Consider the following 13232-nt stretch of genomic DNA (forward strand, 5'->3'; position numbering starts at 1 on the left):
TCTTAATAAAATTTGTATGCAAAGGATACAGGGTTCCATTTCAATTATTCCGTTATTAATACAATATACTGAGTTGCCTTGAATCTCAAGTTTGATACATACAAGATACCTTATTCAAAAGTCCCATAATTGTCTTCTACCAGATGATCTCGATCTTCCCCTCTATTGCTATTATTGTTCAGCCAATTAGTCGAATTTGTCCAACTACTTCTAAGTAATTTTGAACTTTTCGTCTTACGTATAATAGGTCCAACAATTGGTGAACTTCCTAATTGATCACTTACTCGACTTATGTTCAAGGCATTCAAATTAAGACTGGTTGAACGGGGTAAAGTAATCGGTATAGGAATTAAAGAAGGTGATTGCGGTAGTGGAAGATCAATGATTGATGATGAAGATACAGAAGATGAATCTTCCTCTTCTTCTTCATATTCTGATTGACCATTTTCTTCATCTATGTACCTGTGATTGATAACATCATCGAATTCATGATTTTCAGACTCATCATATATGTTCTCATTTTGTGGTTCATCATCTTGTGAATCGTAATCGTAATGATATAACTCATGACTATCATGAATCTCATTTTCAAGCCCTTCGTATTCGTTATCTGTATATCCATCAATAATATCCCTGCCAAGCCTATCGATACTCCTTCTTTCCAATTGACCGAAACTCGTTTCTGCTCCAGAAGTAAATACATCATCTTCTTCATTTCTCACGTGTGTTGTAGATTCATTATCGTAATGAGCACTTTGAACAGAACGTAAAGTACCTCTTGAAACATTTCTACGATGTTGATGATACGTAGCGAATCTCACTGACGAAGGTGTATTTGAATCTTTGAAACGAATTGAAGACGGTGTATGAGCTGCACTTGAAGTGGGTAATCGAATAGAAGAAGTATTGTATGTTTTCGGTAAAGTGGAATTCGTAGGTGAGTTGGGAGAGATTCGAAGAAGTATCAAAAATAATAACTAAGTAAGATTAGTCATTAGCTTATAGAATATTATAAAATTGCGATGAAGGACCGCTCACATATTCTAGTATGGAAAGTAGACTTGTCTAATTTCAATTACCTATTTAGCTCAACACTTATGTCTCATAATAAATAGTTTAGTAATTTTTGACCACTCACAATGACCAAGAATTTACTCGTTCTAGGTACACTCCCTTTGTCACTCTCGTTATCTTGGCGCGTTGAACGCATTAAGATCAGAGTACATACTTCCCAAATTGAATTGACCAAACTTAATCCAACCACAAATAGTATATGACTTTTCTTCAATCTCCATTGCGAATTCAAAGTTATCCAAATTAGGATTGTAATTCGAATGAAAGGGAAAAAAATTAATCGACGTGATATTTCGTTTAAATGTTTGAAAGTAAAAATCGAATCTATTATAGATAATAATATTAAAGGATAAGGTCGTTTAAGATTTACATATAGATGATCTGATTCATTTGAAGGTATTGCAATTGATGTAGTACGTGAATGAGTATGAAATCGATGATCGCTTTTAGGTTTATTCTTCATTTGTATGAGAGTCACTGATTCTGATGAAAACAAAGTAGGTTGAACAAATGACTCGCTTGATTGTCCGACTCCATTTAAGGAGTTTGACATATCCATTTTTAAGGATATGTCCCTTGAAGTGTTGACCCCAAGGCTGGTCACTCGTACATCGAGATCAAGAATGCAGTATGTACAGAACGAGGATTAATGTGAAAGAGAAAGTAAACAATTTACCTCGATTACTTAATAAAATGCTTGTAACTTCTCTAAGGTGCGCGCTCAAACGCGAATGATTTTTCATCGGATTCAAATTCACTCTGTTCTAGTAATGATGTCTTTCCGTACATTCAAATATCAAATCTGTTGCACTTGTTCACTTTATATTAGGAGCATATCAATATAAAGTATCTACATATAATACATTATATCAAATCATAACATATTCCATCCAAGATTAGATCAAATCAATTTATAACTCTAATGACTCTAACACCTTCCCAATCCCTTTTAAAAATCTCATGACCTTTCTCAAAATTAACAATTGTTTTTAATCTTTCATCTTGACCTGATCCAAAGGTTGAAGAAGAATCATAATTGATTGAATTATGTTTAGGAATTATAAATTCAGGTAAATGTGGTTTAAAAATTGCCATACAAGGTTCTTCCATTATATCTCTAAAATCCATACCTGAAGAATCGACTTCAGGTTCACCTATACCAATTTCATTCAAATATTCTATATTGATATATTTTGAATCTTTTCTATTTGATTTTGATGATCCAAATGCAGCTTTTAAAGATTTCAATCCTGATGGTCTTGAATTTGATTTAGGTTCATTTGGTGAAGATGATGATGATGAATTTGTGTCAAATTTGACTGTTGTAATGTACCTATTCTTAAATAGATCAGCACTATTTACTACACTTCAAGTCTGGAGCCATTACTTACTTCCCACCATCCTTCAATAATCTCTTAGCAGCTTCTGCCACCCTAATACCACCTATACTGTCAAATACGAAATCCCAAGCACTTTCTTCGAGATTAAGCATAACTGCAGCTGGACTTCCAGTAAGTACACCTTTCGCACCATTCTCTATACAAAGTTTGTGATTCTCATGTGAGTTTTCTCCACCAGTGATGACAGCAGTGACATTTACTCCGGAACGGGACATCTCTTGACATACCAAAGCACCAACGGAGGTATGTGCGTTGATGATAAGTGCCCTCGAATTACGAACAAGATGAGTTCGAACTGCTCTAGCAGCTGATATACCTTGAAGAGGTAATAGAGATAACTGCTCGAGAGTCAGTTGAGTAGGAAAGGGAGCTCTTGATATCCTTCGACGATCAATTATCATATACTCTGATAGTGCTCCGCTCTGGCAAAACAGCATGATTCAGCTTCGCCCAAGTAATGCTTATACATCTTCAACTCACCTTGCGAATATCGTTGATCCCAATGATTATATCCCCTCTGACGACTTCTTTCTCATCCACACCTACGACAAGGGCCCTTCCCACAAAGCTTCTTCCCGGGACGTATTTTCCTACTTCGTATCTCGCTTTCTCATCTAACGCTCTGACGTCATACTGATCTATGGCTACAGCATACACTTGGATGAGAAGCTGATGGTCGTTGACCTTTGTTGGGGGTTTCAAGTGGGAGCTGAAATCGACCAGGGGAGGCAGCTGATCACGAAGATGTGCTGGGGTGGAGGAATGTCGAGAGAACGTGGTTGATAGGACTATTGAAGCCATAGTACCATGAGGCATACCTAAAATACGGGAATCGATGGCTGAGGCTGATTTCGCTGGATTCATAGGTTTATACGCCCCAGACGGAAGTATCAAGTTGCTATAATCATACCATATTTAGCTGATATTCCCTTGTAGAAACTCCCCTTGTAAGATTACTCACGTATAACCTCCTACACTGTCGGGTGCTCGACCGTTAGATTCCATAAGAACTCCATCACCATAAGTACTACCTTGCCATTGCTTTTCATCGTGGTATTCGTTTGCGTGAGAAAGATTCCTGAAGCCCATGACCGATTTACTTCTTCGCGGGGGCGGTACAGGAGCGTCCCCTTCATCTTCCTCATGATCATGTCCAACCTCACTTCTCGCTCGGAATATACTAGATCTCTTAGACGGATTGTAAGATCCCCAGTCTTGCACTGAAGTTCTACGACCTTTCCCAGATTCCGAAGCGGTGGATCTGTATAATTTGTCTGAATCTTCGTGTGTCATCTCAGGTAAAATCGTTAAAATGTCTGGATTGAGGAAGGAGGGTGAATTAAAAGTCATTGGAGAATTGGAGTTTGACATGACTGAAATTGGCCGATTAAGCATGACGGGATCCGGTCTATAATCTGAAGAAGGTGACATTGGTCTTTCAGTCGTTCGAGATGCGGCTCTAGATGGTGGTCGATAATCCATCTGAGGTGACATAGGCCTGTCTGCAGAGGTTGTATACGATGCAGCTCTTGACGGTGGTCTTGATACTGAGTAGTTATCAATACTATTTGAGCCGACTCTAGCAACAGGGAAGGCTAAAGTTCCAGGTGCAGGCATTCTATTAGACTGTTCGGGGGTCCATCGTGTGTCCATTGCCCTTGAGTCATCTTCGGAAGGAGGTGTACTGTGACTGGCTTCACTCGTGTCTTTTTTGAGGTACGACCGACTCGGTTGTTCTAATCCTTCTAAGCCATCTGAAAACTGCGAATATTCACTAGGAGAGGAATCACCTCGACTTGGTGGTCTCAAACCTTCTCCGTACTTTCTTTCTGACGGATACTCATTCTGACTTCCTTTTATACTGGATCCGCCCAGTCTAACCCCATCAGTGATCTTATCAAACGTGGGTGAAAGACTTGCTGAAGGCAAAGGGGTGAATTTTGATTGACGTGGTGGAGGAGGTACGTGAAAATCCGCGAAACCATCTCCTGAAGTTGGCATAAACATAACGGGGGAAGAAGGTCTCGAACGGCCTGACATTGAATTTGCAGCTGCCCATCCACCTTTCCCATAGCCACTAATTGATCCTCTCATACTAGCTTCTGGCTTGTTGGGTATAGAGACAAAAGAAGCTTCGGAAGCGGGAACGCTTGCTCTTCGGTGGCGGTGGAACTGTAATTCATCGGATGAATTTCGAGAGATCTGTCTTGACGAAGAATGTCGTGAAGATGCCCTATGTCCATCGATTGAGGAAGAGGAGGGACGTCCGATGACTGAAGAATGGTTTGACCATAATCCACTTCTCGATCTATCGAATGTCCCGCTTGCTTGACGAGATTTACTCTGCCGACCTTGTCGTTCTGAAAATTCTTCTTCATCCGATCCGACTTGTCCATACGCACTATGCGCATCGTCGTCTTCGCGCTGTTGGAATGGTATGACTGTTTCTGGGACGGGTGCAGTGTTTTGATCAGACAGGCCGATTGAGCTAGGCGGAAAATGAGGGACAAACGGTCGATCAGGATGTAATGAGCTTGTAGTAGATGAAGGCTCAGAGTGAAATGGCGAAACAGAAGTCTCATTCATAGGTGCCGGAGTTGGAGGCAGGAAATTCAAGGTCGGGGGCATTGGATGCTGCTGCATGGGCTGGGGCGTTTGCAGAGGCTCAGACTCGACAGGAGAGGGGAGTTGAAGGTCCATTACAGAAGACCTTGGTGTGTAGAAGACATCTTCCTCTTCTTCGTCATCTGATTCTACCTTTATAACGACTTTAGGGGGTACTAAAGTCGCCTTTCTCGGTATTTCTGGTATTGTTTTGTTTGAGGCCATAGTTTGAATTCGATTGGCGGAAGAATTGGGAGTAGACATCTCCGAGCTGGGAGGGGTAAGAAGTGGCAATGGCGACAGCGATTTCTGGGTTGGACGCGATATGGTTTGTTCGACATTCCGCCCTATGGGTATTGTCGGTATTTGTTGAGTGGATGTTGATGGGGACAAGGGAGGTATAGGAGATGAAGGCGCTGAAGAAGATGTCTCGCTATACCGAGAATGCATAGGAGGCGGCCTCACCAATGACTCATTCGAAGTTGGAGACGATATTATCGAGTCATCATCTAGATTGTTAAGTTCTGATTTCGGTTTTCTCTTCTTCTTCTTGACTGTTCCATCTCTAGTCAATCCTTCTTCACCATTATATGCTGCTCTAGTCCCTTTAATAGTATTCTTGCGACTTGTCGATGAGGATCCGCCGATACCGGAAGAAGATGATTTCGGGATGGCTGAAGAATTGGCTTGTATGATTTGACCATCTCGTAAGGTGATATTGCTAACTACCCTTCTAGCTGGTTTAGGGAATCTACTACTAAGAGAATGTGCTGAAGATGATGGAACAATATCACTCATTACTGAGCTAGACACTGTTGATCCTGCTCGACGAGGCTTACTTGGACCCGCACCGTTGCTAGTATGATCATTGTATCGACTAGATGAGTAGTATGAATTTCCCCCGTACTGTTCGGTACTGTCTTGCTGATCTTGATCATCCCATGGTGAGGAATGGTATGGATCTGCATATGACCTCGTCGGCTTCTTCAATACAGCTTGCAGGAATGTTGGTTTTGGCATTCTGCCAGATGAGCTTTTAACGTTGGTATATTGATCAGAAAGCCTCGATAGTTGAAAGTTTGTTTACGAGTTTTAGACCAGTTACCGAAATTATAATGGCAGTTTAAGGGTAATGTTATTGATACAAAGGGTAATGGGTATTTTGGACTGGTCTATAAGAAGTCGTCAAGTCAAAGTGTTTGACAGTAGTACAAGGATAATGTAATCGACAAGAAATAACCAAGTAAAGCGGTTTGCCAGAATAGATGCATAAAGTAGTATGTAAAGGAAATTGTCAACAATGTATTCATTTTTGTCGGTTAAACCTTGTTCGAAATGGGAAAAAAGGACAACGTAAAAACGTAAAAAGGAGTATGACGATACTCTATAATGAGATATTTGATCCCATTCCGTTCAAGACTGCTTCATTCACCGTCAATAAGCCATCATCCCAATACCATAAACACTATCATTAAGAGAGAATTGTTAGCAAACACCTAACCTATTCATCCTTATTCAAGAGAATATATGAAGAGGGATGATATGACCAATGCTTACTCCACCATATCATTTTTCCATAGTTGCGTCTTCAATTACAACTGGTAACAACAACGATGTGCGAAATGAAACGTTGTATAGGGGATCAATACCTACTACCAGAAATAAATCATTCATAAAAAGATTGAATCTAAAAACGGTAATTGTTCTACGTAAAAAAGCACTAAAGGAAGAAGATGATTTTATAAGATGGTCAAAACGACATAAAGTAGATGTGAAGTGGATTAAAGCTGAAGAATTGGGTGAAGAAAAATTAGGTATGGGTAAAAATGAAGTTTCAGATGTCTTAAAGGTGAGTTATATTTTCTCAAATATTTTGAAGAAGAAGAAGAAGAGATACAAGTTGAGTAGAATTAAATTCAAATAGATTATACTTGATCCAAAATTATATCCAATTTATATAGCGGATAAAGATGGTATATCACATACTACCTTGATAGTAGCTTGTTTAAGAAAATTACAAGGTTGGAATATGGATTGTATAATAAATGAAATTTGCCGGTTGGTATTTTCCCATTTTTGATAATTTGATGAAAGAAAGACTAATTAATTTATAACTCTTCGGCTCGAATGTAGTTTCGAACCAGAACACGAGGATCTTCCTTTTATACCATTCATAAATTCATATCTTTCTCATTCTTCATCCGAATCATTAACTATATCTAATTACACAAATTGGTTGTGGCCACCAATACCTTCTAATCCAGTTGCATCTTCTTCTAAATCTAGAGATAAAGCCCCAACTAATTCGAATAACATTAACGGTTCATTACCTTTTCCTCATCCATTAATTGTTCGCAAACATCCAAATATGAAAATCATCTTCCCTCAACCTCAACCTCAACCTCAACCTCAACCTCAACCTCAAACTCAATCTCAATCTCAAAATCAATCAATTGGACAAAGTAATCAAATAGGTGGAATAAGTATGACTTCAACTGTTATTTCTTCTCCTACTTTATCTCCTAATCAAGGATTATCAAGAGTTAATTCACGTAGAGATAAAATACAACAATCAGGAATAGGAAATGAAGATCATGGATCATCAAGCATATCTCAGATTTTAAGTAACGATAACGATAATAATAATTACAATATTGAAAATAAAGAAGATACAAAGGATCAATTAGATTTAAATTTAAAAGAAAATGAAAATAAATTAGGAAGAACAGTTTCTTTTAATTCTATTACTGAAAAAGAAAAAAATTCTAAAAGTCAAGTTCAAGTTCAACAAAGTCAAAATTCAAAATCAATTACAAATACAAGTACAAGTATAAGTACAAATCAACAATCAAATCAATCTTCACCACTTAAACTTTCACGTGAACCTACTTTTAATTCTTCATCAGATCAATATACTTCAGAAAGTATTTCAACAGAAGAAGGAGAGAACTCAATACAAGATTATGTAGGTGAATATAATGATGAAGATGATGAATATTATGAAGATGATGATGATGAAGAAGAAGAAGAAGATGACGATGAAGAAGAAGAAGAAGATGATGATGATGAAGGGAATGAACCTACTTCTCAGTATATCTCAGCACTGGATCTAGCTGGATTTGGATGATCTCATCTTTCGGTTTTATCACTATACCTTGGCCTATGTAATATAGTTGTATGCATTATATACAAAGTGCTGTGCTTTTGTTTCGAAAATTGCCCAAACGCCCTGACATCCCTCGACTAAATATTATCCTCATTATCTTCATTGAATGATTCATCTAATCTTTGGCAATAGCAGCAAGTTCATACATGTATGAACCGAGTAATTTGGTACCCTGCAAGGTGTACAGTCATTAGCTCTTGCACTTTCACGTTGGCGTCCAACTCACATTGATATAATTGCTTGTGTCAATCTTCTCGTTGGTCGAGTGAGCACCTGCATCGAACCTTGTATCAGCTGACTATGACGATTATTCGCAAAGATCATCAACTGACCGTCGTCACCTCGTCCAACAGGTAGAAGGAGTACATTGAGACCCAGAATATTAGCAAAGTCTAGAGTGACCGGGATAGAACCTATGCACGACCACAATCAGCGATTGCCGCTCATCGATTGGGTTGCACCGATGCTCACCTCCTTCTCGGGTATAATCTGGAGTCTGTCCATAGACCGCCTCGGTAGCCTTGTGAGCAGCTCTGTAGGAGTAGTGCTAGAAAAGACTTATCAGCAATGGCTCACGAAAATCAAAGCGCGAAGAAGCTAACGTTGGGATCGGCCTATACATCTATCGATCAGCCTTCCATTTTACTGTATCAATCCAGGGAGGACTTACAAGCCAAGGTTCACCACCGTGAGTCAAGTAAACATCCAACTTATTCTTCGAGCCAAGTTTAGCGAACTCTGCTTTGACATACTCTACGACCTTCTCAGTAACTCCAGCGACTGTGAGGTTGGGAACAAGTCGGATTGAGAATTTACCCTTGACTTGGCAAGGGATTACGGTCTTGGAGCCGGGTGCAGCTGTTCGCCCGTTAGCGTAAAACATGATCATGAAGAGAATTGCTGACTAACAGAAAGCGCCTTCGATACCGTGTAATGACAAACTTGGGTTTCCTGAAAGTCGTCGTATATCAGCTCACTGGCCGGTCCGAACACATGTTACCAATTGACGTACTCATTCGTCCCATAAGCTGATTATAGCTGTCAGCTCAATTTGCAGCTACAATCTGCATTCAGCTGACTTACAGTCTTAACACCATCATTGTAGATAGTGACGTCCCCACCAACAGCATCGTGAATATCCTTCATAGCGAAGTGAATGGCTTCAAATTTGGCTCTTTCATCGTCGGTAAGCGGAGCAATCATCTCCTTCACACCTGGAATCAAGATTTGACCATCACCAGTGACGAGCTTCGACACTGTAAAACATGCGAATGGTCAGCTTGACTCTTGTACAAAAATCAAAAGCGGATAAGCTGACTCAGAGTGATGAGATCAGTCATGGGTTCGTGTACGGTACCACCAAATACACCAGAATGCAAATCTCTGTCAGGACCATTAATCTTGATCTCGTAATAATTGATACCTCTCAATCCGTAAGTGAGACAAGGTGTTTTAGTGTCAAGCCAATAGTTGTCTGATCGATTTCGTCAACTTATACCATAGACGCATGAGCGATGAATTGAGCTCACCTGAAATACACATGCAATCTACCCCAGAGAAGAATTTATCTTTCTCCGATTCAATGAATTTATCAAGGTTAACCGACCCGTTTTCCTCCATACCTTCGAAACACATTTTCAAGTTGACCTATAAAAGCCCATAGGGTCAACTAAGTTTCCACACACACTGGCAGCGGGACAAACTTACGGGAAGTTCGATGCCGAGGTTTTTGTGGGCCTCAAGAACATTGATCCAACCAAGTACTGGACCTTTATCATCTGTCGAACCTCTTCCATATAGTTTACCTGAACCTTTGGGATCAGGAGTGAGTTCGAAAGGTGGATATAGCCATCCGTCCTCCTTTAAGGCAGGTTGAACGTCATAATGACCATACACCAATAACGTTTTCTACCAAGAAACGAATCACGCCATCAGCTCTCGTCAAAGGAACGAATACAGACCCTGCGAGAAAATTCACCTTTTTTGGGTCGTTGCCTACTTGACCAATGATGACTGGAGGTAGGTCGACTTCTTTGCCTTCCAAAGTATGAGTACCTATAGGTCTTTTCTCTACCGTTGCACCGAGTGCAGTAAGCTGCTGGACGAGGTATTCTCCCATCGCTTCGACATCTTTGACGTAGCTGGGAAGGGAAAATTCTGTCAGCTGGAGCTCATGATGACATGACATGCATTACTAGCTGTGACTCACGCTAAATTACCTGATACTCTATGCAGACAATCAGAGGTTAGCCCGATCAATCACATCTAAGCATTGAGTAGCTCAACAGCACATGGACATGAGACTTACGAAGCGATAGCTACAGCGTCAGATAATCGTTTGATATAGTCATCTTGGTGCTCGTCAACGTATTTCAAGAATTGAGGATCGGCTGCCATGTTGAGTTCGTTCTGACTGTTTCTTTACGATATTGGTCAAGGCAGTTGAAGGGTAAGATATAGATGGTTTATCAATAACAAAACAAATGAACGATATGTAAGTGGTTGACAAAATATGTATGGTGTATGGTGTATGGTGTATCGGTGGGCATTACATTGAGTACCCGGTGGAATAAGATTAACTTGGGCGGAGTTAACCGATCAGAAAGTGTTTCATGTGGTACAAAGGGAAATACCACGTGGTGACTAACTTTGACCTCCACACTCAACGTCCACTTCGAAATTGCCTCCGTTTGTACATAAATACTGCATCCTCTCGTTGTTTCTCTTCTCTTCTCTCCTTCTCATTTGTTCTAAATCCCTTTCAAGATCTATCGTTCGTCTCAAGCGGCTCAGTAGCTAGACTTCCCTTACTTGCTTAATTGCTGAGTATACTCTCATCACCGTGTTTCCACATCCCTTTAATGGTAAGATGAATGCCCCACCTTCTTCCCCTACACCTATTAAGTGTAGAGGGCAGACCATCGTCTTCCGTCCTCCTTATGGTATCGATGTCAATCAACTCTTATTGAAGTATCCGTATGAGCCACCTAGCTCGTCTTTGGTGACTTCATTCGAGACGCAGGAGCAGCATGGGCTGCCCATACTGGATTCTGCAAAGAGGACAGAGGTCCGTGAGCATTCACCTTTCTCCTGACTTGTCGCGGTCAGTTGTGATGACAGAATCAAGCGTGCTGACCTGACTGTTGTCTAATCAGGTCAGAGCTAAACGTAAAAGGGTCCCCACTTGGATCATAAAGACCGGAGATGATCATCCTTATCAAAGATTAGAGGTTTTCTCATCCTCAGCCAGCTCTAACGCTGCAACAAATTCGACCAGTCCAAACAGCAAGCGCTGTAAGTCAGCCTCGCCCGTAAAATCAGTCCGCATGGCTCTACCAATATCGTCAGCTTCAGAAAGAGGTGTGACTCCCTCACCGATCAATACAGAGCCAATTGATTGGATCGATTTTGCGGATCCTGAAGCTGCATACGCAGAGTATGGTTCAATGGGAAATCACCCTTCCTTTTCGGAGGAAAGTTGGTCTAGCGATGATGATATCAGTACTATAATTATCACACCAAAAACATCTCAAGCTGCTCCAAGGATGGTGCTCACCCCTCAGCAGCTAGTGAGTTACTCATCCTCCAACCTTCCTGGTGAAAGCATTTGGCTGACTTACAAGTACAGGCATCTCTCTTTCACCAGCCTATACAGCTAGCTACTCCACCTCCCACCCCTCCACAAGCGAGGGTCCGAAGAGTCAGCAGGTCGCCATGTCTTCCAACGATACCGGCATCAGCCCCCAACAGTCCTACAAGAGATAATCCTCCAATGCCGGCATCTCCATCCAGTCGAAGTGCTCCCGGAAGGATCTTCGATCTATCCTGTTCAAGACAGAATTGGTCACCCGAAATCGATACCACAGTTTCATTTCCCGAGCCCGAGGAGGTGACAATCGGGTCAGGCTCCCAAGACAGGGCTGAGAAGGGATTACAATGTAGCGCCTGCGGCAAGTGCGTGGAACTGAAGAAAGCCAATAAGATGATTCCTTGCGGTGTAAGCTATTTCTTGTGTGAAATGCACAGCTTACATAGTTTTATAGCATGTCACCTGCTCCGTGTGTTTCTCATCGACCCTCTCAGCTGTTTCTCCCGCCAGGACCCATTCTCAATGTGTCGCATGCGCCGGTGGCCTTATCACTTTCGAGCGTATCAAACGCATGCCTTATCAAGATGGAAGATCACCAGCGAGCGAAGAGGTCGTTCCGGTAGTCATGAGAATTGATAACATAGCTTGGGTCAGCTTCTTGAACGATATCGGATGCTGGTGAAAGCTGAGTTCCACAATTTGTAGGATATGACCCCCGATATCGTTGAAAACTTTCTTCCGCCAAACACTTTGTCGACTGAAGTACATCAAGCAATTCATATACCTCTCGATAGGTTTGATGGGCGGACAAAAGATTATTTGGTAAGTCAGTCAATCGAACTCAGTTTTGTCATCCTTGTTGAGTTTGATGTAGTATATCGAAACCGCCTCCCTTGAGGCAGCTAAGAAGATCTTGCAAAGTCGCCAAAATTCGTACATGCCTGGTGGTCCTGGTACCGGAGGCAAAAAAAGACCTGTCCCAATCACAATAGTCTCTGAAGCTGAATTGATAAGTGAAGTAAGTGGTACAATTATTTAAAAAAGGGGAACAGAAGAACATACTGAATAGTTGCATGGATTTAGCTTCGACCACAATCGACACAAGAGCTTCATTGTCTTCTCAATCTATGTCATTTAGCTCTTGGTCCTCCAATCGCAGCTGCCAGATTCGTTAAGTCAAGACATGGGCCATTTTACGCTTTGATGAGTATATTGAGTAAATTGAGCGGGCAGAATAGCCCAGCGTATTGGGACCTGTTTCGTAAGTCACTTTCAAGCTTGGGTCCTTACCGAGGATTTAGCTGACAACCACTCATGGCAGATATTGCATCAGGTCAGACTAACTTCCATCTTCAAAGAAGACCACTTACTGATTGATTATTACTTACCCAACTTACTA

General features: G+C 41.1%; 5 protein-coding genes across 5 annotated transcripts; 2 read left to right on the plus strand and 3 right to left on the minus strand.

The window, feature by feature from the left end:
- Positions 1 to 110: 110 nt before the first annotated feature.
- On the minus strand, positions 111 to 1633 carry I206_104158 (uncharacterized protein; the record flags this gene model as incomplete). Its single annotated transcript, XM_019156004.1, has 3 exons — positions 111 to 977; positions 1039 to 1065; positions 1139 to 1633. The coding sequence occupies 3 exons, from the start codon at positions 1631 to 1633 to the stop codon at positions 111 to 113; spliced, it is 1389 nt and encodes a 462-aa protein (XP_019010962.1).
- A 347-nt stretch (positions 1634 to 1980) lies between these two features.
- Positions 1981 to 6098, minus strand: I206_104159 (uncharacterized protein; the record flags this gene model as incomplete). The annotated part of the gene is made up of 4 exons (XM_019156003.1): positions 1981 to 2407; positions 2466 to 2896; positions 2955 to 3372; positions 3436 to 6098. The coding sequence occupies 4 exons, from the start codon at positions 6096 to 6098 to the stop codon at positions 1981 to 1983; spliced, it is 3939 nt and encodes a 1312-aa protein (XP_019010961.1).
- A 529-nt stretch (positions 6099 to 6627) lies between these two features.
- On the plus strand, positions 6628 to 8205 carry I206_104160 (uncharacterized protein; the record flags this gene model as incomplete). Its single annotated transcript, XM_019156002.1, has 3 exons — positions 6628 to 6927; positions 7003 to 7136; positions 7212 to 8205. 3 exons carry the CDS (start codon positions 6628 to 6630, stop codon positions 8203 to 8205), a joined length of 1428 nt encoding a protein of 475 aa, XP_019010960.1.
- A 154-nt stretch (positions 8206 to 8359) lies between these two features.
- I206_104161 (uncharacterized protein) lies at positions 8360 to 10641 on the minus strand (the record flags this gene model as incomplete). Its single annotated transcript, XM_070202911.1, has 14 exons — positions 8360 to 8416; positions 8471 to 8517; positions 8577 to 8657; positions 8716 to 8791; positions 8915 to 9102; positions 9154 to 9195; positions 9257 to 9272; positions 9328 to 9500; positions 9563 to 9718; positions 9774 to 9891; positions 9952 to 10152; positions 10223 to 10385; positions 10454 to 10471; positions 10553 to 10641. 14 exons carry the CDS (start codon positions 10639 to 10641, stop codon positions 8360 to 8362), a joined length of 1425 nt encoding a protein of 474 aa, XP_070059012.1.
- A 472-nt stretch (positions 10642 to 11113) lies between these two features.
- On the plus strand, positions 11114 to 13210 carry I206_104162 (uncharacterized protein; the record flags this gene model as incomplete). Its single annotated transcript, XM_019156000.1, has 9 exons — positions 11114 to 11311; positions 11400 to 11538; positions 11593 to 11813; positions 11873 to 12241; positions 12288 to 12482; positions 12539 to 12655; positions 12708 to 12851; positions 12917 to 13094; positions 13155 to 13210. 9 exons carry the CDS (start codon positions 11114 to 11116, stop codon positions 13208 to 13210), a joined length of 1617 nt encoding a protein of 538 aa, XP_019010958.1.
- Between the last annotated feature and the right edge of the window lie 22 nt (positions 13211 to 13232).

The sequence above is a fragment of the Kwoniella pini genome, chromosome 5 (assembly GCF_000512605.2).
Source record: "Kwoniella pini CBS 10737 chromosome 5, complete sequence".
Taxonomy (NCBI): domain Eukaryota; kingdom Fungi; phylum Basidiomycota; class Tremellomycetes; order Tremellales; family Cryptococcaceae; genus Kwoniella; species Kwoniella pini.